Raw genomic sequence first — 21,469 nt, 5'->3', positions numbered from 1 at the left:
GATGGAAGGCTGGCTGGCTGGCTGGATGGATGGATGATAAGCAGGTAGGTGGATAGAGTGGATGGATGCATGGATGGATGGTTGGATGGATGGATGAGTAGGTAGGTAGGTGGATAGGATGGATGTATGGATGATAGTTAAGTAGGTGGATAAAATGGATAGATAGGATGGATGAATGGATGGCTGATAGGTAAGTAGGTGGATAGAATGGATGGATGATGGATGGGTAGATGGATGGATGGATGGATGATGAATGGATGATGGATGGGTGAATAAGTGGATGAATGATAGGTAGGTAACTGGATAGGATGGATGGATGGATAATGGATGGATGATGGATGGGTGGATGAATGGATGGATAGATGATGGGTGGATTGGTGGATGATTGAGGGATGGGTGTATGGATGAATGATAAGTAGGTAGCTGGATATCATGGATGGATGGATGATGGATGGGTGGGTGGGTGGGTGGGTGGGTGGATGGATGAATGGGTGAATGGGTGGATGAATGATAGGTAGGTAGCTGGATAGGATGGATGGATGGATAATGGATGGATGATGGATGGGTGGATGGATGATGGGTGGATTGCTGGATGATGGATGGATGGGTGGATGGATGAATGATAGGTAGGTAGTTGGACAGCATGGATGGATGGATGGATGGATGGATGGTTGGATGATGGATGGGTGGGTGGATGGATGGATGGATGGATGATGGATGGATGATGGATGGATGAATGGGTGAATGGGTGGATGAATGATAGGTAGGTAGCTAGATAGGATGTACGGATGGATAAAGGATGGATGATGGATGGGTGGATGGATGATGGATGGATTGCTGGATGATGGATGGATGGGTGGATGGATGAATGATAGGTAGGTAGCTGGACAGCATGGATGGATGGATGGATGATGGATGGGTAGGTGGATGGATGGATGGATGATGGGTGGATTGGTCGATGACAGACGGATGGGTGTATGGATGAATGATAAGTAGGTAGCTGGATAGCATGGATGGATGGATGATGGATGGGTGGATGGACAGATGATGGATGGGTGGATGGATGGATGATAGGTAGGTAGGTAGATAGGATGAATATACAATAGGATGGATGGCGATAGATACGTACACACACATGTACTTCATATATTCATAGATGATATATGGTTGATAGATTATAGAGATGACAGATAGATGATAGATGGGTGATGGATTGATAGATGACAGTGATAGATGATAGATAGATGGATGAGTGGTTGATAGATACTAGATGATGGATTGATGTATAGTGAAGAGAAATCAGTAAAGAAATGGAATGAAAAGACAGTTCCAGGTCCTGGAGTGTAAGTGCATGAGGTGAGGCCCAGGGAGGCAGCAGTGGGTACTGGCTCTGGGGTGGCACTGGGCAGAGGCCTGAGCTGCACACACAGCTCAGGGTGAGGAGGAGGCAGGTGCTCCCCTGTGACACCTGATCCAGGCTGCAGTCACCTGGCCAGGCAGGTGACTGATGACCAGCATGGGAGCCACATCAGGGTATGAACCTCTCCACCCACTGCCCACCCAGCCACTCTCGGCTTGGCTCCTCCCCTCATGCTGAGACACTGGCCACCTGCACAGCCCTGACTGCAGGGCCTGGCCGTCTGCCCCCAAACCCACTGTCCCAGGACCTGGGTGGCTTTGAGGCTATGACATGCTGCCCGATGGACAGAGGGCCCCGCCCCCTCTGCAGCACCCAGTTCCCTCGTTCAGTCAAGCTCAGGCAAGCTTGACCTGGGACCTGGGACGCCCTGAGCCCACCTGACCTCCCCAGCAGGAGCATCTGGTGTCTCTGTCTCAGCATCCTGGTCCACAGGCCTGTACCATGGGCTTCATGGACTTGCAGGAACAGCCCTGACTGACTAGTCCCTCAATTGCCTCCAAGGGGGTTTGGCTGCTCCTTCTCCCCCATCTGAGGCCCAGGCAGGGGCAAGGTGGGCATGTGAGTCACTGAATGGTCTCCGCAGTGCCCTCACCTCAGCAGGTTGTGGCTGACTTTTTAAAATACACAATGGTCCAACCATGGACCCACCCACCTTTCCTTTCACATCCAGAGTCGTGGGTGCCATCCACCAAGTTGGGCAGGCACAGCACCAGCGTCTAAGCTGCAGGTGGGCTCCTGGCCATGCTCAGGTGCTACTGTGCACCTGTACTGCTGGTGTTTTGGGAAAAATACAAAGCAGGTATTGCTGGTGTGTGTCCAATCAGGACACCATCATCATGTAGTGTGGATGTGGATGTGGATGAGTCCATGCCTTTCTCAGGGTTATCAGGAAGCTGCCATCGTGCAGCGTGTGGCTGATCCATGATGTTCTGAGGGCTATCAGGACGCTGTCAGCATGTCGTGTGTGGATAAGTTCATGACTTTCCGAGGGCTATCAGGGTGCCGCCATTATGCAGCATGTGGATGGGTCCGTGCTGTTCTGAGGGTTATCATGGCTCCACAATCATGTCCTGTGTGGATGGGTCCATGCTGTTCTGAGGGCTGTGGAGCAGGGCATCTCTGGTTCTCTGGAATCGCTGCCCTGACACTCCATGGGGAATCCCAGATCAATGAACGCAGACAGCGCCCTGCTTCTCAGGCTCTTCCAGGCTGCTGACCCGGAGGGTTCACTTCCTGAGGCTGCGTCTTCCACCAGTCCCGCTGCTGCCATTTGCTTCTTGAGGATGGTGTCGAGCTTAGAGGCCTCAGCGTGGGGCTGGGATGGGGAGGGTACTCGGGTCCTGCGTTCTCCTGGGACAGGTTCTCACTGCCCTCTGGGTCTGCAGGTTTGGATCGACGCGGCCACCCAGGTGTGCTTCTCCCTGGGCGTGGGGTTTGGGGTCCTGATCGCCTTCTCCAGCTACAACAAGTTCACTAACAACTGCTACAGGTGAGTCCCTAGCAGGGCCAGGCAGGGGCCTCATCGATAGTGGGGAGGGGTCGCTGACTTCCAGAAATAGTGCGTTCCTGGATGAGGACAGGGCAGATCAACTGAACCCGCAAGTGTAGGAGCTGCGTGGCCTTTCAGACAGAAGTGACAGGGAGGGAGCTCCCAACACGATTTTGATTTCAACTTTAAAGAAGGCACTGAAGCACGTGGGTGTGTCGCCTCCTGGGAGGGACCTGCCAAGGTTTGACCTGTGGCCAGATTCCCCACTGAGGACCCCGAGCAGCAAGGCCAGCCCCTCCTGGCACAAGGACACACCCTCCTCCCTCGCACCAGCCCCAGCGGGGTCTCTGTCCTCCCTCGCTCAGGGTCCAGCTTCACAACTCCCTGAGTGTGTCCCCCCATCCCATGTGCACCCTGTGTTACCAGCAGGCACCTGAAGCCCCATGCTGGACCCCAAATCCTCCTAAAAACAGAAACAGAATTTCATCTGGGACCTGCTTTCTTTGACCTTTATGGACTTGTGCTTACTTTCTTTCACATCATGCGGATAGAAACACAGTAAAAATACAAGTACAGTGTGTACAGCCGAATGGCCAGAGAGACCACAGACAGGCTCCACCGAGAGTGGGTGCTGGAAGGCAGGTCCCGAGGCAGCCCCTGCCTGCAGCCCACCTGCATCCACCTGGGTCCAGGTGCTCTGCCGATGAAGTGTGTGGGGTCCTTCCACCCCGGCGATGGGCCACACAGGAACCCAGGAGGAGGACGCTGGTGCTGAGTCCAACCCCAGGACCCTCCCTGTTCCTCCCTTGCTTGCCTCCAGCCCTCTGGTTTCTCAGCCCTCAGAGCGGGGACCCAGGCCCACAGCACCAGCACCCTTGGGAGTTTACGGGGAACGCAGGCCCTGAGACCCCGTGAGACGCCCCCAGTCAGGATCCGCATCTTAGCAAGGTCCCTGGGAGGTGTGTGCTCCTGGAGGTTCTGGAAGCTCTGCCCTGGGTGAGGCGCCCACAGCAGGACTCGTGGGGCACAGGGGCAGTCGTCTGTTCTGCCCGCCCTGAGCCTTGATGGCTGAGCCTTGAGCAGCTCAGCCAGGGGGCCAAGGTGGTCCAAGGACAGCTCTGCCAGGCTGCTAAGGCCATGCTCACTGGGAAAAGCGGCCCCTCCAAAGACCTCCCGCCCCCTTCCCCAGACACAGTAAATTAAGAATAATGACTGGAAAATTGCAGCTGCTGCAGCTCAGCTGGTTCCTGAGACGGCTTGTCTCGTTCTTCCAGGGACGCGATAGTCACCACCTCCATCAACTCCCTGACGAGCTTCTCCTCCGGCTTCGTCGTCTTCTCCTTCCTGGGGTACATGGCACAGAAGCACAGCGTGCCCATCGGGGACGTGGCCAAGGACGGTGAGCCCCTTCTGCCATGCCTGGGCCTGCCCCGTGTAGCCCCGGTGCCCAGCTCTCAGCAAAGCCTTTTTCCTTGTGAAAGAGGAAGGAGACACACGGGCCCTGAGCAATGTCAGTGAGAGTTGCTGCCTCACCCTTGAAGGGTGGTGGTACACATCCCAGTACGGACCTGCCCCCAACCCAGCGCCTTCCCTGCCCTGCCCCTCGTGGGCCCTCCACCCTGGGCTGCGGAGCCTCAAGCCCAGATGCAACTGAGCAACACAGTTGGTGCCTTGGTCCCTTGGCTGCTCCCTGCAGATGCCACATGAGGCTGACCCACCGGGGTCTGGCGTGGATGTTGTCACTGAGGCCCTCTAGACGTTTGCTTGCCATGTGATGTGGGAACATGCAGCTCAGGGAAGGGGAGGAATGAGCCGTTCCAGCAACACCTGGAGGCAGGCTGGGGTGGTGCAAACGTCAGCTTGGCCACAGAGCAGCCGGGAGATCCCTGAGGCCTCCAGCACAGGGTGGCCCTGCCTGCTGCCCAGGCCGATGCATGACGCTGAGTGTCCCTGCACGCCTGGAGTTGTCTCCGAGAGGGTGGGGAGGGGTCCAGGTCTTGGGCAGGCGCAGGTGAGTTGGGGGGAGGCCTCGGCCACAGCAGGAAGTGAGGCAGGCAGGATGAAGCCGGCAGGATAGGCACAGATGCAGGGGCTGAGGGCAGGTCCAGGCACTTGGGGCCACTTGCCCGGCTCTGGTGCTTGCAGTGGAAAGCTGTGGCGTTGGCAGCCCTAACTTGGGCCAACCGAGAGCTCCAGGGAGTCCCAAGGCTTCTCAGTCTCTGTCAGCCAGCAGAACCCCCGCCTGCCTCCAGGCCTGCTCTGCCACACGGATGTGGAGGAGGCCCTTTCTCTCCAGACACAGGCCCCTGGCTTGGGTGGGCTCCCATCCTGCGTCCCCATCCTTGCTTCCTCTGGACTGTCTTCTCCGGGGCTGGGGGTGACGGGGGAGGCTACATTTGTGAGGAATGATTGTGCTCAGAAAAGCCTGTCTGGTGTGGGTGTTGTCGCTGACTGAGCTCTGCCTGGGTGTTGGGGCTCAGTGAGGGCAGGGGGCGACAAGCACCAAGCGGGGGCAGCCTTGACCCCATCTGAGTCTCACAGAGGGAGGCACTAGGACCCTCGCACCGCAGGTAGGAACAGGCTCGGAGACCTGAAAGCCCCTCCGTGCTTGCAACAGAAAGCCTGGGTCGGGGCTGGAGCCGCAGCTCAGAGGTGGGCCTCCAAATCCTGTGTTCTTTCCTCTAGGAAAAAAAAATTCAGTCAAAGCGAGAGAAAGGGAACATCATGCATATAAATGCAGGGCAGTGAAATTTACTCGGTGCCGCATTTATGCATTTTCTCCATTCTTTTTGCCCTTTATTATGATAACTAGCATAGTTTGCAGAAACCTCTATTAACCCCTGAAAATAAAGTTGAATGTTCTGTGCATTTCATAACAAGCAAAGTAAATGTCATTTACAGGCGTAATTCTCAAGAAAACAAGGTGAAATGTTAACTCAGGTACCGAAACGAAGGCAAGGGTGTTGACATTACGTTCCCCGAGCTGATGAATATCTTCCCAGGCTTCTGGCTGGTACCATCCAAGCCCCGGAACGTCTCAGGCAAGCCTGCCTCCCCCACCCGACGTGGACACTGTCCCTGTCCACCAGGGTATCCGGGAGCTGTGAGAGCCCAGGTCTGACCCCGCTGCTTGGCTGACTGTAAGGCCCCTGAAAGACCTTTAGGAACGGCCCCTGGCTCTGGCCTTTGATTATTTAAAAGACCCGGCCCAGGCCTATTTTCGCAGGCTAGGGCCAGACACGTACCTGCTGAGGACAGGGGACTCTGTTGCAGGCAGATTGGGCTCTGGAGACGGTGCCAGCCAGTGGAGGATGCAAGGCTTCTGAAACGGTCAATGGTCAATTGCCTGTGGGACTGGTTTTCACTTTGGGGTCATCGGAGACCAAATTGCGTTGACTTTGGTCGCGTGCCTGCCACACACTCATCCCCTCCACCTCCATCCAGGTCTGCCTGCTGGTAGCAGGAAGCATGCGTCAGCTCCCCAGAGAGCTGTCCGTGGACACCTCCTCCGCCGTGGCCATGCCGCCCTCACCCTGGCGTGCCCCTAGCTTGCAGGGATAGCAAGGTTGCAGGTGTATCTCTTATCTTTGAAGCCACCATCTGAGCCCCTGTATCCGTCAGGATGTGCTGCTCCTCTGAGCCCTCAGGGCCCCAGCTGATAGGAGCCCGTCTCCATGTGGCCTCCAGGACGCCGTGGCAGGGGCAGTGGTAAAGGAACCACACACTCCTCTACCAAGCTTCACTCACAGGGACCCGCTCATCGTGGGTTCACAGCGCATTGGCCAAGGGCAGCCATGTCTAACCTCACGGGAGGGTGGGAGGACCTCAGCTTCCTCGTGTGCCTGGAAGGTGGAGGTCAGGAACGTATCCCTAATGTTTTGCTAAATTTAGAAATTAGGCTACTGAATAGTGTGGACGTGTGTGATGTGTGTGTTCTTGTGTGTGTGTGTGTGCATGCCCGTGCATGCATCTATTCGTGTGTGTGCACGTGGATGTGTTCTTGCATGGATGAGTTTGAATGCACAAATATGTGCGTGCATGTGCCTGCGTGCGTATCACATGATATGTGCAGGAAAAACTAACTAGAAGGACATTAGCAGGTGTCCCTGGGATGAAGGGCAGGACCAGCCTGGAAACCCCTCCTGCCCTCTCCTTGTTTCTGCCCTTCCTTCTCCCAGCGCCCCCATAACCCACGAGGACACAGGTAATTTGGAGGAGCTCCATTGCTGGGTGGTAGGCATGATCCAAAGCCCTCCGATCGGTTCTGAGTTTCCGTTTTCCTGAGTCCCAGGCCAAGGTCTGCTGGATGCACAGGAGGGAGGCTTTTCAGCAGGGCTGCACCAGCCCTAGTCTCTACAGGCCTGTGGCAGGCCATGTTGATCTCTTGGGGTGGGAGGGGGCAGGATGGGTGGGAGAGCACAGCATGGGCTCTGTGGCAAGCAGGGTGGGTTCTGTTTCAGGGCCGGGGCTGATCTTCATCATCTACCCGGAGGCCATCGCCACACTCCCGCTGTCCTCAGCCTGGGCCGTGGTCTTCTTCATCATGCTGCTTACCCTGGGTATCGACAGTGCTGTGAGTAACCCTCGCCTCCCGGCCCTGTCCTCGGCACTTGGGTTCCTTCCACCCGAGGGGGCCCTGCCCTCCCAGGGCCAGGCAAGATCCCTGGGCTCACGGATGGCCCCCAGACCTCCTGTGCTCAACTTGGGCGAGCCCCGCGATTATTTGGGAGACCTTTCTTGGGGCTGGGGTGAGTGGTGACTGGAGTTTAACTTTCCCTTTATCCCTCTACTCTGGGGTACCCGTGTGCCCTGCCCTGAGTCACCTACAGATCCTGGACATGTGCACATACATGCACACACACACATACACGAACGCATGCACACACACATACACGAATGCATGTGCACACATACATGAACACACACATACATGAACACACACATGAACACACATGCACACGCATATGCACACACACGCACATGCATGCATGCACTCATGCAGGAACACACACATGCACACACACATGCATGCACGTGCAGCAGGGCCCCAGCCACCAAAGACTTGGCTCAGGACACCAGAGTGGTGGGGCCTTGGAGGGCACACAGCAGGTCCTTCATATCTCATGGCTTTCCCTGGAACCCTCGGCAACCCCACGAGGAATAAGGAGGGCAACAGAAGTTCCTGGCACCCACCAACCCCAGGCCTGGCCCTGAATGCTTTGTGTGTGGTCCCTGCACTTCAGCTGCTGGGGGTGGCAGGTGGAGCCCTCGATCAGCCCTGGGCCTGGTGGACTTTCTCAGGCTCCTTCTTCCCTGTTAGCTGCTGGGGACCGAAGAACCCAGAATCCATTCCCTTATAAACACGGGTCATGCACCTGGCCCCCACTCATATCCTATCCAGCTCAGCCACAGCTCCTGGGTTGACCACAGGCCTCGTGTTCCTGACATGGGAGCATGAAGGGGGGGCGTGGACCGAGACCGAGCAAGGTGAAGAAGGTCACTACGTAGGAGTCAGGTGCCTGGATGGCATCCCACAGGAGGATGCCTGGAGCTGGGAGGCTCCATCGAGAAGGTGTAGCCAATGACCGGGCCAGGTGCACCCGGAAGCTTTGTGTGGGGGGCGCATCTTGCTCAGGAGAATCTGGCTGAGCTGAGCCTGTGCAGCAGCAGTGGACAGGGTGGCGTTGTTTTAGCCACACTGCATCTTACCCACCCAGAGACGTCGAAGAGGCTGCAAACCCCCTGCCATGGATAGAGTGGTCCCTCTGGGTCCTCTCTCCTGTGGTCATGCCACCATAGAAGCCCTCACCAACAGCTGTCCTCATTACCAGGCGTCCTGCACCCTGGACAGCTGCACAGCCCCTGTTCTATGTCCATCTCCGGGTGTGCGTTCCCTGAGTGACAAGTAGATCTTGGCCCAGGCTGCAGTCAGGAGTGCTGCCAGCCTGCAGCCCAACCCTGTGCTCTGTGTGCAGATGGGCGGTATGGAGTCGGTGATCACCGGGCTCATCGACGAGTTCCAGCTGCTGCACAGACACCGTGAGCTCTTCACGCTCTTCATTGTCCTGGCGACCTTCCTTCTCTCCCTGTTCTGTGTCACCAATGTACGTACCATTTGCTGGCTTCGCCTTCTCCTGGTCATGTCTCCTTAGCACGTGGCACGGGGTGCCCTGGCTGGGACTGTCAGGCCAGACAGAACCACGGCACTTTCAGGAAGCTGCACTCCCCACCCACCCCAGAAAATGACTCACAGCAGTGCACAGGGGAACTGCCCATGGGAGCTTGGTCCCAGAGTCACTTCAGCACCTGGACAGCTCCCCCAGAAGCACCCAAGGCTTCAGGAAGCTGCCTCCCTCTAGGGTTTGGGGACTGAGGGGTGCTGGGGGTGTGGTGGCAGAGCCCATGTACGTGGGTGGGGGTAGCAGAGCCTATCTACATGGGAGGGGGAGCCCAGGCCACGTCCTCTCCAAGGGAGGCACTGCCAAGTTCCATGTGCAGTTGCTTCCATCTCTAATTGCACACAAAGCCCTGGGAAGGGAAAGGAGAGGTCATTTTTATTTTTTTTTGTAATAGACGTGGCCCTAAGAAGCTGCATGTGGATTGAATTTTAGGGACTCAAACCAGAGTTTGCACTGAGTGAAACCATTTGTGTGCACAGTGAGTCCCAGGCCAGGTTTACCTTTGAGTGAAACCATTTGTGTGCACAGTGAGTCCCAGGCCAGGTTTACCTTTGGGGAAAGTCCTTCTGCAGGTCCACAGGCTCCCTCTCTTCCAGGGTGGCATCTATGTCTTCACACTCCTGGACCATTTTGCAGCTGGCACGTCCATCCTCTTTGGAGTGCTCATTGAAGCCATCGGAGTGGCCTGGTTCTACGGTGAGTACGGGGGGAGGTAGCCAGGCCAACGCCCTCTTGTTTGGTGGCTGTGCCACTCCCCTTCTGACAAAGCCGCTGTGAGGAAACACCTTTCAGCTGCCGGAAGCCTGGGTTGTGATCATCACAGCTCCGCACAGGGGAGAGGCTTGGCCCTGGTCCTTTTGATGGGATCAGTGAGGTGCTTAGTTTGGATGGCAGCCAGAAGACGCACACTGTGGTCAGAGGTGTTCACAGTGGCCGGGCGTCTTCTGCCTCCTCCACGCTAGAGGCACTGGCGAGCCCATCCCACACGATCAGATCCATGCTGGGGGTTTCAGCAGGGATGTGACATGGTGCATTTCAAAGGTGCCGTCATGGCCTTCCCTGCTGACCAGAGCCCCAGAGCAGTCGGGGCCTGATGACCAGCAGGCGGCCCTCCAACAGGTGCTCCAACGGGTGCAGCTGCCGGCCCATTGGTCTGCCCCAGCTGTGTCCTGGGATGTCCACCAGGGGTTTAAACAGCAACAGAAAACCCAGCTTGGAGCCAGGGCTGCCCTTTCCCTGTGTGCTGACCTGGACAAGTCACCTCGACTCCCCTCAGTTCTCTCTTCTGTAAAATGGGCCGGAGTGCCAGCTCCACTCACCTGGCCAGGTCGCTTCCAGGGAGGTGGCAAGGCTGAACCCGGGCATCTCACCATGAATGTGCAGGCTGGGCACGGTGACCTGTGACCCAGCACTTTGGGAGGCCAAGGTGGGAAGATCACGAGGTCAAGAGATCAAGACCATCCTGGCCATCACGGTGAAACCCCATCTCTACTAAAAAAAAAAAAATTATCCGGGCGTGGTGGCGCACGGCTATAATCCCAGCCACTCAGGAGGCTGCAGCTTTTCTGAAGACACAGTGATGGTGTACTTACGACAGAATATGATTCAGCTTGAACCCGGAAGGCAGAGGTTACAGTGACCCGAGACTGTGCCACTGCACTCCAGCCTGGGCGACAGAGTGAAGCTTCGTTTCAAAAAATAAAAAAAAAAAAAAATGTGGGGATCCGGCTGAACGTCTGTGGTGCTGCCTGAGCCCTGGTTTTGGAGGACACCCAGCTCACCTGCAAACAAGGGGGTCATTTTCTCTGCCGCAGAGCCATGGAATTTATAGCCAGATAAACGCCCTGGCTTTGAGACAAATAGGAGAAATAGCTCCTATTCTGAGAACGTTGTTTTCAGTGCTGGTTTTCAGTGTTGCTCTACAGAAAAGGGAAATATCAACGTCGTTGTACTTTCACGGGTGCCTGGAATCAATACTTTGTCTATCGCTTTCATTATCATGTTCCCTGAACAAAACATAGACCTTCACAGAGGAAGGGAGAAAGTGCCTCGAATTCACCAGCGCCATGGCCTCTGGAACCACGGGAGATGGGAAGAAGCTGGCCCTGGTGAACTGAGCCTCCGGAGACCGAGATCTGTGTTATTTTTCCAAAGAGAAATCCACACCCCCCTCATCTAAATGAAACAAAATCTGTGCTCTAATAAGCTGCGTCGGAATATGTTGGGCTTCCAGCCTGATGCAGTCCTGTAGGTCTCGGAGCTGATGACTCCCGCTCCGGCAGGGGCCGGGGAGGAAGGGTCTGGGGGCTGAGGGGCCTTGGGGACGCCCTCCTTGGCTGCTTTTAGCCTCACCTCTCTGCATCCCCGCTGCCTCCCACGTCCATCACTCATGTCCAGAGCTTGGATGCCGGGCGGGGGTGGTGTGAAGAGGGGATTCGGCGTGGGGGCTTCTTTCTGAGGGAACACAGGACGACTGCAAGACTTGCCCCAGATCTCAGCAGATCAGCTGCGGGCACACAAGTCACAGACCAGGCCAGATTTGGGGGGAGAGATATGGTCAGTTCCTAGAAGTTAGATGATACCAGTGAAAGAAAAATAGGCCTTTCTAAAGCGGACTGCTGGTACTCGCTTTTGGGGAGAAAAAAAATGTTTATTATGTTTCTAGAAATAGCTTTTCTGAAGACACAGTGATGGTATACTTATAGGACGGCATATGATTCGGCCGTAAAACGAAAGGAAATGCTGAGGTGGGCTGCAGCTTGGGTGGCCTCAGGGACACTCTCCAGGGAGTACGCCAGTCGCAGAGGCCCCGTGCTGCGTGACTCCACTGATGGGAGGTTCCCTCAGGAGTCACATTCATTCAGACAAAAAGCAGATGGGGCCGGGGCCTGGCGGGGGTTGGGGGTCGGGAGGAGTTGGCGTTTCATGGGGGCAGAATTTCGTTTTGGAAGATGGAGTTCTGAAGATGGTGGTGGTGATAGTTACACAGTATGTGAATGTATTAATACATTACGAACTCTACACATAAAAATGGCTAAAATGGGAAGTTTTATGTTATGTGTATTTTGCCACAATCTTTTTAAGTGAACAAGGAGTACCGGCGGCAGAGGGAGGCAGGGAGAGCCGTGGGATGAGGAGGAGGACCTGAGGGGCTGTTGTGGGGATGCGGCTGTTCCTGGTGGGTCTCCAGGGTGGAGCGGGCATGTGGGCTCCCACCCGTCAGTGAGGCACCCAGTGGGCTGGGGTGTGGCCCGGCCCCCTCCACAGGAGGCTGGGTGCAGCCCGAGCCTGGGGCCGGTAGGTGGGACGCTTGGGGGTCAGCGAGGACCCCCACGTGTGTCTAGCATCAGGGGAATGCACTGCCCTGATGGGCGCTGATGCTGCCTCTTCTCCCCTCAGGCGTCGGGCAGTTCAGCGATGACATCCAGCAGATGACCGGGCAGCGGCCCAGCCTGTACTGGCGGCTGTGCTGGAAGCTGGTCAGCCCCTGCTTCCTCCTGGTAAGGGATCTCGGGCCACCTGCCCCTCCCCCTGCCCACTGCCCCCACTCTGGCACCTGCCCGGAGGTCCAGCGCCCGCATATGGGTCGTTGCTTGGGCAAACTGTGTGCACAGGAGGCTGCGGGCAGGGCCTGGGGTGGGCCCCTAAAGGCTGCTTTGAGACTGAGCTCACCGTGGCTGGAGTCAGAGGCCTCAGGACTCGGCCCGGAAGGGCAGGCCGGTCCCCGAACTCATCTCTAGTCTCCTGAAGGTGCCTTCCGCCCTCCCCTCTAGACCCACCAAAAAAACCTCAGGTGTGGTCCCAGGTGGTCTTGGACCCCTGCCACAGTCCGTGTGAGGCCTGCACTTGGGCTGTGCCGCTGTGTTGGGAGGGGAAGCTGGAGGTGAGTCTGGCCATCCACTCACCTCTACCTGTGAGGATCAAGGTTGAAGTTAGAGCTTCCGGGGTGGCGGGGACAGAGGATGCCGAGTGCTGGAGACCCTGAGAGTAGCAGGGACCTCGGCCCTGTCCTGTTGCTCACGCAGGCCTCCCTCTGGCTCAGCAGGGGCCTTGGCGCTGTCCCGTTGCCTCCCTCTGGCTCAGCAGCATCACTGAGTCCAGTAGGCACTTACATCTATCATCTGGGCCGGGCCGCTGAGTCAGGGCCCACCGGGCCAGGCCGTGTTTGTAAATAGAATTTTGTTGGCACGTGGCCACGCCCATCCATTAGGGATTGCCTGCAGTGCTTCCCTGGCTGAACCACAGAGGCCCAGAGGCTCACAAAGCAAAGCTGTGCCACCTGGTTTGGGAGGAGACCTAAGAACTGTCCAGGTCTAAGCAGAGCGTCTGTGAGCTGCTCACAGAGAGAAGCACCTCCCGAGTCCAGCAGGCACGAGGTGGGGCCTGGAACAGGGCAGGGGACTCAGGCCGCACCCTCTCATGGACCCAGGCTGGCCCCGGGGTCAGCAGGGCCTGCGTGCGTGGAGACCCCTCGTCACCTGCACACAGCAGGTGGGACAGCCCCGTAGTTGCAAGCAGAGAGGTTCCAGGGTACAGGAAAGAGATGAGAGACAGGCCCTATCCAGTAAAAGCTCAACATAGTGTGACAGAAGCCGCCTGGCATCTTGTAGAAATTCCACCATATCTGAGCTCCAGGCCGCATGGCATGACTGTACGTAAGTGTCCCAAGTCCAGTTAACTGCGCTCGTGAGGCCTCTGTTGAAGGCTCCTGGATGCACGGGGCAGCCTTTTAACAGGACCCAGACTACACGGCTGTTCAGAGGGGAAACTGAGGAAGCCCTCCGGGAAAGTCAGCCTCCTGCCCACCTCCCGGAAAGTCAGCCCCTGCCCACCTCCCGCTCTCCCCCCGGCCTTTAGTTGAAACAGCTGTTTTGCATGAGGACGTCGGCTCCCCTTCAGGGGGTGTCTCCTCTTAACACCCAGAGGGCTGACCTCGATCTTAGGAGATAAAATGTTCTACTGGTCTTAGACTAAATCTTTGAACTTCATACAGAAACACATGCTGTACAGTTTTAGAAAAACCTACAAACTATACGAAACAGGACTTCGTTTTGCCCAACTTGAGAGAAACACGACCATTTCATTGCTCTATGTCATTTTATATTTAGTATTACAGTGCAATTCCTATGAAGTTTTGATTTTAGCAGAAAAACGATGTCTGTATTATCATCTGTTTCTTCAGGCTGTGGCATAGTCCCCTGCCCTCTGGCGTGTGCTGGCCTCTGGTTGTAAGGGGTATACACGCTGCAGACTTGTTCAGATGACTCTGTGGCTGATGACGCCGCAGCACTGCTAAAGGGAAATTATGCCGAAGCAAAGGCAACTCACATGGGCAGACTGTGGCCTGGGGAGGCATAGTTCTTTCTAAGAAAAGTAGTATCTAGCGAGAAGTTGAACAGTACAAGAAAGCACGTTACAGCCATACCTACATGTCAGATATGCAAGACCAACATGTCCAGGGACGCACGCGTGGCTCTTTAAAGCATGCTCAGGGCTTTCTGTGCAGCGGAGGCAGCCCCCCAATCCCAGATGCTCCAGGACGCTGGCTTTGCTCGCCAGATGGCTGCCCACCCTGGCCTTGGTCACGTGACAGACACAACCCCAACCCCCATCCCAGTCCTTCGCTACCCGGCTCCAAACCTGCGGGTGGCTAGAAGCAGCACGTGAAGAAGATGCTGAGACTGGCATGAGACACGCATCCAACATGCTTTTCGGGTGCAAGGCTTGGATGTTTTAACTTTTCTGAAATTGAGGAAAAATGGACAATTTGGAAAAAAATGCATTTTAAGCTACATCATAAACCATATCTAACAGAGCTTCCCTTGTCTCCTTGGGAAGGACTCAGGTACACAGAACACACGTGTAGGCATGCAGTACACATGTGGGTGCACAGAACACATTCAGGCGTGCGGTGCATGTGGAGGCACATGGAGGATCTTTTTAGATGGCGGTGCATGTTTGTGGAGTGGAGGAACAAATGCATGAGCTGCCTCAGGAGAAGCCTCTGGAGAGGGGGAAGCTGCCCTCCGAGTGGCACCCATCCCACCCTCTGTGCACCTTCGTGGTGGTGGTTCTGAGACAGGTCTGTGACTTCATCAGATTTGCTTGTAGAAAGAGTAGAGATATGGAGCCCGGGTGGCCCTAGGGTGGTCCCGCATGGGTCACAGTTGTGTCTTCAGGCCATGGATCATAGATTCAGTGGACTGGCTGGTGGCCAGTTTTGTGTTTGTTGTGATTTCAAGCAAGGAATAGAACAAGGTGGGATAGAACAGGAAGGAATGGGATGGGATGGGATGGGATAGGACAGGATCTGGTGTAATAGAACAGGATGGGATGGGATAGGACACGATCGGATGGGAGGGGAGAAGAGGGGACGAAGCAGGATGGGAGGGGAGGGGAGGGAACAGGATAGGACAGGACAGGCTAGATCATGCCTCAGGAGGACATGGATTGCCTGGGATGCCCAGCTGCCATGTCTGCAGGCCTGGCCGGGTTCTGCACGTGCACAGCTGTAGGGGCTGAGAGACCCTCTGCCATGAAGTACCTGCCCCATCCCTGCTTTGTCCTGGCACCGCCGGCTGAGAGCTGCCTGACCTGTGTCTGCTGGTTTCAGTTCGTGGTTGTGGTCAGCATCGTGACCTTCAGGCCCCCCCACTACGGAGCCTACATCTTCCCCGACTGGGCCAATGCGCTGGGCTGGGTCATCGCCACGTCCTCCATGGCCATGGTGCCCATCTATGCAGCCTACAAGTTCTGCAGCCTGCCTGGGTCCTTTCGAGAGGTGGGTATTTGGACGCGGCGCCTTCACCTGAGTGCGAGGCCACCAGAAAGGTGTCCACGGCCCCAGTCCTCACCTGCCTGGGTCATCTGTGACCAAGAGGAGGAGACTGGAAGTGGCCACCACAACAGTGTGTGTGTGTGTGTCCACCTGCACGCCTGTGTCCATGGGTGTGTATACATATGTGTATTCATGTGTGTGTCTTTATGTATGTCCACGTGTGTGTGTCTATGTGTGCATGTATCTGTGTGTGCATGTACCTGTGTGTATATGTACCTGTGTGTATGTCCACTGTATATCCGTCTGTATGTGCTGTCTCCATGTGCCCGTGTGTGTGCACCTGGGTCTGTGCTCACATGCGTGTCTGAGTGTTTGTGTGTACTGAGTGCATGCATGCCTACACACTATGGTGTGTGGTGGGGCGGACACAGCAGCCATCTGAGAGCGGTAGAATCAGGGGTGACTTAGGCCCCCCAGGGCCAAGCCCCACTTTGGCTGAACAGGGGCAGCTGGAGCCCCAGGCAGTGGAGGAAGCTCTGTGGAGTCCCTGACACGCAGCTCCTTTCCTCTGCTTGGTTTTGCCACCTTTGTGTGGAGGAGGCAGGTGGACCAGTCACGGGGTCCTCCTTTAACACTCTGGCTCTGTGGTTCCCAGAAGAGACAAAGACACGCCTTCCTTGGAAGAGGGTTGCCCTCACCTGAGAGCCCACCACCGGGAGCTCCCAGAAGCTGCTTCCTTAAATCCCAGCCTTTCTCAGAAAGAACTGGCTTGGCCCTGGGCAGCAAAACCCTAGAGTGGCACCTGCTGTGTTCAAGGATCCCACCTTAGGGCCACACGGTGTCCCCTGGGCTCAGACATGCGCAGGTGCTGCCAGGCTGGCACTGAGCCCGTCTCTCCAGCAGCCCGGCCAGGCCAGGGTCCAGTGCAGGCAAAGCACAGTGTGTGGCTGGGGGCTTCTGTGGAATGGGAGGGGCTCTGGGGCTGCCATGGCCCTAGGAAAGCTGATGACACCCTGCTGTGGACGGTCCCTCTCAGACCCCCAAGCACTGACCCGCCAGGACCCAGCGCAGGGGAAGAGCAGGCAGCCAGGCAGTCCCTGCAGGGAGAGAGCTCCTCTGGGAGGCTGGATGGACTTGGGAGGCGGGGCCCAGGTCAGCACAGAGCTGGAGGACGCCTGCAGCCTGGTGGGCCTGAATAGCCAGTGCCCTTACCCCTCACACAGCCAAACTCTGAACATAAGCTAAGTAAAACCTCAGCAGTTGAGCCAGGTACAAGTGGAATTGTGGTGATGACATGGGGTGGAGCCACACACAGGGGTCCCTGGGAGAGGTCATCTGGCCTCAGAGATCCAGACACAAGCATCCAGGTCTCCGAGTGTGAGCTCCTGAAGATGCCGCCTGCTCTGGGAGGACTTGGTGCCATCCAGGCCCCAGGAGCTGCCGCAGCAGGCAGTGAAAGAAAGGCAGGTCCCGCATTCACTCTCCCAGGAGCTGCAGGTGACAAAAAGCAAGTGCTCCTGGAACATGTCAGCTGCAGGTGGCCCCGAGGCAGCCCACCTGGGTGTGAGCACTTTCTTTTTTTTTTTGAGACAGAGTCTTGCTCTGTCGCCCGAGCTGGAGTGCAGTGGCTAGTTCTCAGCTCACTGCAAGCTCCACCTCCCGGGTTTACGCCATTCTCCTGCCTCAGCCTCCGAGTAGCTGGGACTACAGACGCCCGCCACCTCGCCCGGCTAGTTTTTTTCTTGTATTTTTTAGTAGAGACGGGGTTTCACCGTGTTAGCCAGGATGGTCTCGATCTCCTGACCTCGCGATCCGCCCGTCTCGGCCTCCCAAAGTGCTGGGATTACAGGCTTGAGCCACTGCGCCCGGCCAAGGGTGTGAGCACTTTCTTACTCAGAGCCCGGCACATGTGATGACTTAGAGACAAGGGCCATCTCCAGGACCATGTTTTATTTCAAGCGAGGGCTCAAATGCTGATGTCCTGCTCTGCACTAGACTTTAATGGGACTGCCAGGATGTCGGCTTTGGGCCTGACCGCTGTCTGGTCGGTGTGGGCACTGGCAGTGTTAAGTCAGTGGTGGGCGCTGGTGGTGTGGACGCCGGCGGGTGGGCGTTGGCAGGTAAGGAGGGCTGGTGGTGAGGGTGCTGGCAGGTGAGGGTCCTGGCAGTGTGAGTCAGTGGTGGGTGCTGGCGGTGGGTGCTGGTCTGCACTGGCCCCCGCACTCTCCTTCTCTTTCAGAAACTGGCCTACGCCATTGCGCCCGAGAAGGACCGCGAGCTGGTGGACAGAGGGGAGGTGCGCCAGTTCACGGTGAGGTCGCAGTCCCCGCTGGGCCTCTCTCAGGGGAATTCAGAATGATCCCAAGCTCGGTGTTCTTAGCCCCCAGAGGGTTCCGAGGCTGGTGTAGACGAGGCTGGTGTAGATGGTATTCATTTACTCAGCCAGCATGTGCTCTATGAGGACAGGCCACTGGCGGTGGCAGGTGACAATGGAGACGTGCACCTGGGACGAAGGGCGCAAGACGCGGGGGCCCCGGGAGGTGTGTCTGCACGCATGGTTCTTGCAAAGACCTGGGCATGTCCCAGACCATGGGAGCAGCCCCCTGTGGGGCCAGCTGAGCCAGCTTAAGGACCAGCAAGGGACCCGCCCACCTCATGGGGGCACGAGGGACAGTGCCAGGAGGGGAGGCTTGGGCCTGGCCATAGGGAGCCACAGGGAACCCTGGAGGGGCTGGGACAGGCCTGGGAGCTTGGGGCGGGCTTCAAGTGAGAAGATGGTCACGCCAGGTGTTTCCTGCACCCTGGGAGCCCTCCAGGTGTGTGCGCACATGTTCATGGCACGCCGTGGAGCAGGTGCATTCCCGGGGCACAGAGTAAACACTTGATGTGGTTTTACTCCCACAACCCTAAGAGGCAGCCCACCACTCTCTCTATACAAGGGTCCCTGAGACCCAGAGAGGCCCCAGAATGTGCCCAAGATCACAGAGCTGGCCAGCAGGAGAGGAGCCTGGGCTGTGCCCTGGGCCTGTGGCAGTGTCCTCCTCCACCCCAGAGCAGCCTCAGCTCCGACCTGATTCCAGACACTAAAGTCAGCCTAATGCCGACAGCAGAGTCCAATGCACAGCAAAGGGGAGAGAAGGTCGTAGTGTGGAGGGCACCGCGGCCCCCACCTCAGACCTGCCTCTTCCCTCTGGCCACCTCTCTGCACCTCGTCCTCGTAAACAGTTCTCCCAGCAGGGGTCTCATGAGCTCACGCCTGAGGAGCCCAGCATGGACCTGCACATGGGGCAGGAGCAAGGATGCAGGCAAAGGGAGGGGGCACCATGTGCCTGGGAGGTGGGGGGTGATGTCAGGCAGAACAAGACGCTGAGCAGGGAACAGGCCAGGAGGCAGTGGGGAGAAGTCACCTCTAGGCACACATCTATCTGCCCAGCTTGTTCCTCCTCCCTGCAAGTCAGGTGTGGGCTCTGCCTCCCTCCCTTGGCACCCTTTCCTCTGTCCTCTCAGTGACTTGCCTGCTCCAAACACAGGAGGAGTGTCCAGGCATCCCACCCCATCCGTCTAGGGGCTGCCAGCCCCTCTCCACTGGCCTCCGGTCCAGCTCCACCAGATCGTCTCTCCTCTGAGCGTCCTATACCTGGGGGTCTTACACTTTGTATAGGATCTTGCTAGTCTTCTCAGATACCCAAATTTGACCTCATGTGGGATTCTTGCTGTGTGTCCTGTCGCATTAATCTCAGCTACTGTTTCTATCATTTCTTCCTTTGCTTTTCTTGGATCTACTCTGTTGTAGTTTTGCTAACTTTTTAATGTGGACTTTAGATTATTAATTTTCATCCTTTGTTATTTTCTAATGTAAGCACTCAAGGCTATGAATTTCACTCAAAATACTCCATGTGCTGCATTCCACATTTTTTTACATAGCATTTTTCTTTATATTTTAGTTCTAAGTATATTTTAATTTCCATCGTGACTTTGTCAACTCATAACTTGCTTAAAAATCTGTTTTTAAATTGCCAAATATATGGGGATGTTTTACTCATCTTTTTGGTTTTAATTTCCAAATTAATTTCATTGTTCTCAAACACACATGATACCTATTATTTAAGATGTATTGGCCAGGCATGGTGGTTTACACCTGTAATCCCAGCACTTTGGGAGGCCTAGGCGAGCGGATCACGAGGTCAGGAGATCGAGACCATCCTGGCTGACACCCTGAAACCCCATCTCTACTAAAAATACAAAAAAAAAAAAAAAAAAAAGATTAGGCGGGCGACGTGGCAGGCGCCTGTAGTCCCAGCTACTCGGGAGGCTGAGGCAGGAGAATGGCGTAAACCCGGGAGGTGGAGCTTGCAGTGAGCTGAGATCCGGCCACTGCACTCCAGCCTGGGCGACAGAGCAAGACTCCGTCTCAAAATAAATAAATAAATAAATAAATAAATAAATAAATAAATAAACAAACAAACAAACAAATAAAATGTATTGAGACTTCTTTAGGTCCTTACACCTGATCAACTTTGGTAAACGTTGCACATCTTTTAGACGAATGTGCTATTCTCTAATTGTCAATACACAGTTCTGCTTCTGTCCATTTGAGCAGGCTTATATATCGTGTTACCCACATCGTCTACACTTTGTCAATTTTAGGGGTGCTTGACCATGAGTAACTAAGAGATGCCTGTGGCATGTTCTTCCTCGATAGTATATTTGTTTTGCTCTCTGTAGTCTGAGGCTGTTTTCTGAGGTTAATCCATGTCTGAAATGACCATCTCTTCCTGCTGACATGAACGCATCTTCACCCCCTAATGATGCTTTTGGTCTTAAAGTCTGACTTGTCTGGGATGAATACAGTTGCACCAGGTGTCTTTTGAGTTTGCCTGAAATATCTTTTGCAATCTGTTAACTTTCACCTTTGCAGTGATCTTAAGATTTAAGTGTCTTTTGCAAACCCAGAATATACCTAGAATCTTTTACTCTGACAATTGGGCAGGTTAATCCATTTACATTTGTTGTGATTATTGATATATTTGAACTTGATTCTACTATCTTTCTAGTCTATTTGTCCCATTTTTAGTGTTTATTTTTCTCCCTTATTGCCTTTTTATAGACTGATTTTTCTTTCTTGGTTCACTCATTTTTATTTTTCTGTTTATTTCTCTCTACTTGCTTAGAACTTACATACTTTATTCCTTTTTTTTTTTTGAGCTGGAGTCTTGTTCCGTCACCAGGCTATAGTGCAGTGGTGTGATCTCTGCTCACTGCAACCTCCACCTCCCGAGTTCAAGCGATTTTCCTGCCTTGGCCTCTCAATGGCTGGGATCACAGGCGCCCACCACCACACCTGGATAATTTTGTGTTTTTAGTAGAGACAGGGTTTGACCATGTTGGCCAGACTGGTCTCGAACTCCTGACCTCAAGTGATCTGCCCACCTCTGCCTCCCAGAATGCTGGGTTTACAGCCATGAGCCGCTGTGCCTGGCCTTATTCTATTCCTTTAATAGCTACTCTTGAGGTTGTACCATACATATTTCACTTAAACTCTACAGTTAAACCGTATTTTAACCCCATCCCATTACGAGGACTTAAATCTTCCTCCTACTGAT

The 21,469-nt window shown here is 55.4% G+C and overlaps 1 protein-coding gene across 1 annotated transcript in view; it reads left to right on the top strand.

The window, feature by feature from the left end:
• SLC6A3 (solute carrier family 6 member 3) overlaps positions 1-21,469 on the top strand; it is a 47,153-nt gene that overhangs the window by 21,511 nt on the left and 4,173 nt on the right. The window contains exons 6-13 of the mRNA XM_030927124.1: positions 2,806-2,909; positions 4,184-4,308; positions 7,370-7,482; positions 8,885-9,013; positions 9,685-9,784; positions 12,488-12,588; positions 15,702-15,869; positions 18,106-18,177. Coding sequence (XP_030782984.1) covers positions 2,806-2,909; positions 4,184-4,308; positions 7,370-7,482; positions 8,885-9,013; positions 9,685-9,784; positions 12,488-12,588; positions 15,702-15,869; positions 18,106-18,177 — 912 coding nt within the window. The remainder of the gene's footprint in view (positions 1-2,805; positions 2,910-4,183; positions 4,309-7,369; positions 7,483-8,884; positions 9,014-9,684; positions 9,785-12,487; positions 12,589-15,701; positions 15,870-18,105; positions 18,178-21,469) is intronic.

The sequence above is a fragment of the Rhinopithecus roxellana genome, chromosome 3 (genome assembly GCF_007565055.1).
Source record: "Rhinopithecus roxellana isolate Shanxi Qingling chromosome 3, ASM756505v1, whole genome shotgun sequence".
Classification (NCBI taxonomy): domain Eukaryota; kingdom Metazoa; phylum Chordata; class Mammalia; order Primates; family Cercopithecidae; genus Rhinopithecus; species Rhinopithecus roxellana.
This window is presented reverse-complemented; position numbering and strand designations above follow the sequence as displayed.